Source organism: Anopheles ziemanni, chromosome 3 (genome assembly GCF_943734765.1).
Source record: "Anopheles ziemanni chromosome 3, idAnoZiCoDA_A2_x.2, whole genome shotgun sequence".
Taxonomy (NCBI): domain Eukaryota; kingdom Metazoa; phylum Arthropoda; class Insecta; order Diptera; family Culicidae; genus Anopheles; species Anopheles ziemanni.
This window is the reverse complement of record NC_080706.1, coordinates 9113276-9117591: the sequence shown is the minus strand read 5'-3', so window position 1 is coordinate 9117591 and position 4316 is coordinate 9113276. Positions and strand designations below refer to the sequence as shown.

Below are 4316 nucleotides of genomic sequence, written 5' to 3'. Positions count from 1 at the left end.
TGCCTAAAAGACCAAAATATTTGCAAAGGATTCGTCACATCCCAGACAAATTTAAATTAACAACAGATGGTTATAATTTATGATGATTTGAAAAAAAATTGATATTTCTCTATTGTTCATTTAATATACGCACAAAAAGGTAAAACAATAACCGTGAAATTAACCCTGCATTTCATCTAGATCAGTTTGACAGCTCAAAGTGAGCCGAGTTAGCCCTTTGCGTCAAACAAATGCAATCTGTCAAATAAAAAAGGTGACGACCAAAACGCCGAAACCATTATTTATACCGCACAACTCGATTTTTGCGGCTGTTTTAACTTACAATTGTAGTACAAAACCAAGTATTCAAACGCAAAAGTATCCACCCAACAATCATCCACGATGAAAGTGGCACTTATGGTGGCGGAGAAGCCGTCGCTCGCCGCATCGCTGGCGAACATTTTGAGCAATGGGAAGTGTTCGGTACGAAAAGGTACGATGGCGTTATTGTTTAACGTTTTGTGCAGGATTTATTTACCCATCGTTTCCATTCATGTTCTCCACTCATTCTCCTCCTAAGGTTCTAATAATGCCTGCTCAGTACACGAATGGGTGGGCCAGTTTAAAGGCGAAGTGACGCGCTTCAAGATGACATCCGTTTGCGGCCACATCATGGGGCTGGAGTTTGTGGGCAAGTACAACTCGTGGGACCGTGTCGATCCGGCGGAACTGTTTGCTTGTCCGACGGAAAAGAAAGAGTCCACGCCCAACCTCCGGATGCCCTACTTCCTGTCGCAGGAAGCTCGCGGTTGCGACTATCTCATCCTATGGCTCGATTGCGACAAGGAGGGTGAAAACATTTGCTTCGAGGTGATGGCGGCCGTATCCGGCTCGATCCACAACGTATCTTCCAACCGCGTCACCTACCGCGCAAAGTTCTCCGCCATCACGGAGAAGGACATCAAGTATGCGATGGATAACCTTATCCATCCGAACGAAAACGAAGCCAAGTCCGTCGATGCCAGACAGGAGCTGGACTTGCGCATCGGTTGCGCATTTACGCGGTTTCAAACGCGATTCTTCCAGGGCAAGTACGCCGATCTCGACTCGTCCCTCATATCGTACGGTCCGTGCCAGACGCCAACCCTTGGCTTTTGTGTGCAGCGTCACGACGAGATACAAACGTTCAAACCGGAGACGTTCTGGTACGTACAGGTGGCGGTGGGCGAGAATCCGGAGGTGAAGCTCGAATGGCACCGAGTAAGGGTGTTTGAAAAGGAGATCGCCTGCATATACCTAAACAAGGTCAAGGAACACAAAGAAGCTGTGTAAGTATGTCGACAAAATAAACCAATTCGTTGCACAAGGACTAACTGGCTTTAACGGGGATTTTTTTCAGTGTGGAAGCGGTCACTTCAAAGGAACAGGCTCGTACACGCCCACAGGCACTCAATACGGTCGAACTGATGCGAGCGGCAAGCTCTGGATTAGGCATCGGTCCACACACCGCAATGCAGATAGCGGAAAAGTATGCGGCACTCTTCTGGACCCCGAATTGGAATTAACTCATTTATCTGTTGTTTTTAGACTCTACACACGCGGATATATAAGCTACCCCCGAACGGAAACAACTCAATATCCTGCAAATTTTGATCTGAAGTAATGATGTCTTTAAACTTTGAGTCCTTAATACATTTTCAATTGCTGGGCATTCCTTTCTTTTTTCCAGTGGAGTCGTACGACTTCTACAACCTTCCAATGAGTTTGGCGAGGAGGCGAAAGCAATCGCCCGTGATATGAACAATCCGCGGAAGGGCAATGACGCCGGTGACCATCCTCCCATCACGCCGATGAAGCTGGCCTTCCGCAACGAGTTGGAAAGCGACAGCTGGCGAGTGTACGATTACATCTGTCGACATTTTCTCGGTACCATCTCGCGTGACCTCAAGTATCGGTCGCACACGACCAAGTTCCGCATCGGTGGGGAACTGTTTACGGCCACCACCAGCGCACTGATCGATCCGGGTTTCACGAAGGTAATGACGTGGCAAAGCTTCGGAAAGAACGAACTCGGCCACCAGTATACGGTGGGGGACAAGGTGAAGATTAACGATATTCGGCTGGTGGAAAGTCAAACCGGTCCGCCGGACTATCTGACCGAGTCCGAGCTGATTACGCTGATGGAAAAACATGGCATCGGGACGGATGCGTCGATTCCGGTGCATATAAACAATATCTGCCAGCGAAATTATGTCGCCATCGGGGGTGGACGTACCCTCACTCCGACCAATCTTGGAATTGTGCTTGTGCATGGGTATCAAAAGGTAGTTGCAGTACTTTACCCAAAGAAACCTTCCCGACGAATGGGTCTATATTATACCCCTTTTTATTTACAGATCGACCCCGAGCTTGTACTCCCAACGATGCGCTCCGCTCTGGAACAACAGCTGAATCTCATCGCGCACGGTTCCGCCGACTACCGGTTGGTGTTAAAACACGCGGTCGAGATTTTCCGCCTCAAGTTCCTCTACTTTGTGCAGAACATCAGCAACATGGACATGCTGTTCGAAGCGACCTTCTCGTCGCTCTGCTCGTCCGGCAAGTCGCTGTCCCGGTGCGGCAAGTGCCGCCGCTACATGAAGTACATCCAGTCGAAACCGGCCCGGCTGCATTGTTCGACGTGCGATGAAACGTACACCCTGCCGGTGAAGGGTATCATACGGGTGTACCGGGAGCTCAAGTGTCCGTTGGATGATTTCGAGCTGGTCGCATGGACGAACGGTGCGAAGGGTAAATCGTTCCCGCTCTGCCCGTACTGCTACAACCATCCGCCATTCAGGGACATGCCGAAGAACTCCGGCTGCAACAGCTGTCCCCATCCAACCTGTGCCCACTCGCTCTCGACGCTGGGCGTTTCGAGCTGCTTCGAGTGTGACCGGGGTGTGCTGGTACTCGACTGCACGATGGCACCGAAAACGTGGCGTTTGGTCTGCAACGGGCTGTGCGATGTCATCATTAGTTGTTTCGACGACGCACTGAAGGTTACGGTAGAAGGTAATTTTCATCCACAAATCAAACTGCGTATCGCTTGCGTACGGTTAACAAAACACTTTTCTCCCTTTCCAGCCGACTCGTGTGAGGAATGTGGAGCTCAACAGGTGACCGCCATCTATAAGCAGGAGAAAACACCCTTCCAGGGCGGTGTTACCGAGAAGAAGGGTTGCCTCTTCTGTTTCGCCGATTTCGTTCCTTTGGTAAGTGAATCCGCTATCGTATCCCGCCTTGGGATCCCTTTAACACCGCTTTATACATCCCCTCTTTGTCTGTTTTGTTTTTCCTCTCCCCGGTCAGGTGGAAAAGCACAAAGCTGTCGAAATGCGTCGCAATCAAGCCGGTGGCCGTGGGCGTGGACGAGGGTTCCGCGGCCGGGGAGGTAAAGGAGGCCGTGGGCGTAACAAACAGCCTAAGGACAAGATGGCTCAGCTGGCCGCCTATTTCGTATAGGGGGATCGCAACACCCAGGTACACAACCGAAGCATTCACTCGTGAGCGACAAACGAACGACTACTGCATTTCCACTCAATCAATCCCTTTATGTATGAAATCGTATTGAAAACGTGATTTTTGAAATCACACTACTTCAATAAATTTTTTGTCATTTGACTTTCAGTAGATTAACGTTCCTTTTTAGATTCAGCGCGAGCAAACGATTGTCAGATATCCAGAAATGGGTTTAGCACAACCCAATTTATTTTGTTTTGTGGTCACTTTCCTGTAGTGTAAAAAAGGTTTTCTCATGACTACCATTTATGATAATTCAGGGACGTTGTTGAAATACTTTATATTTACTTAATTTATGCGCTTTCTAACAATCAACACTGTTTTAACTTTAAATTCGTCAGATTCTTGATCCAATTCTTCGCATATGGTTTCCATATTGTACTTTTGTTTTCCTATTACAAAATGTGTCTACCCTACTCATCGACATCGCAGTAAAATGGTTGTATAAATTACTTGTATTGAGGAAATTTTTGCATCAATTAAAAATTATAATCTTCCGCTTATACCCTGAGAATAGGTTCTTTTATAACTGTAGCAACACTTTAAGCTTCTATCGTCGAAAAGTTTCCATTCACAGCTCCCCACAACCGTTCGGTCATGAGCGCCGGTGGCATCGATATGGATGAAAGTTGATCCAATGGGGCACTGAAGAAGAATATAAGCCGCGAGATATCGACTATCTGCTGATTGAAGATTGCTTCCGTATCGCGCTGGCTCAAGTACAGCCGTTTACCGTCGTGTACCGGCTGTTGGGCACGTTTGTCTGGGCCATTTCG

At 48.1% G+C, this 4316-nt stretch overlaps 1 protein-coding gene across 1 annotated transcript; it reads left to right on the top strand.

The window, feature by feature from the left end:
- The first annotated feature begins 284 nt into the window (after window positions 1–284).
- Window positions 285–3648, top strand: LOC131285719 (DNA topoisomerase 3-beta). Its single transcript, XM_058314575.1, has 8 exons — window positions 285–472; window positions 560–1307; window positions 1379–1507; window positions 1567–1638; window positions 1709–2303; window positions 2376–3033; window positions 3106–3233; window positions 3331–3648. The coding sequence occupies exons 1-8, from the start codon at window positions 382–384 to the stop codon at window positions 3481–3483; spliced, it is 2574 nt and encodes an 857-aa protein (XP_058170558.1). The 5' UTR covers window positions 285–381; the 3' UTR covers window positions 3484–3648.
- The last annotated feature ends 668 nt before the right edge of the window (window positions 3649–4316 follow it).

What these genes read in the sequence shown, in the direction of transcription:
- LOC131285719 (XM_058314575.1), top strand. Translation starts at nt 382, where the DNA reads ATGAAAGTGGCACTTATGGTGGCGGAGAAGCCGTCGCTCGCCGCATCG. An exon ending in GCAATGCAGATAGCGGAAAA is followed by an intron (nt 1,508 to 1,566) that starts GTATGCGGCACT and finishes TGTTGTTTTTAG; the next exon opens with ACTCTACACACGCGGATATA. An exon ending in CCTGCAAATTTTGATCTGAA is followed by an intron (nt 1,639 to 1,708) that starts GTAATGATGTCT and finishes TCTTTTTTCCAG; the next exon opens with TGGAGTCGTACGACTTCTAC.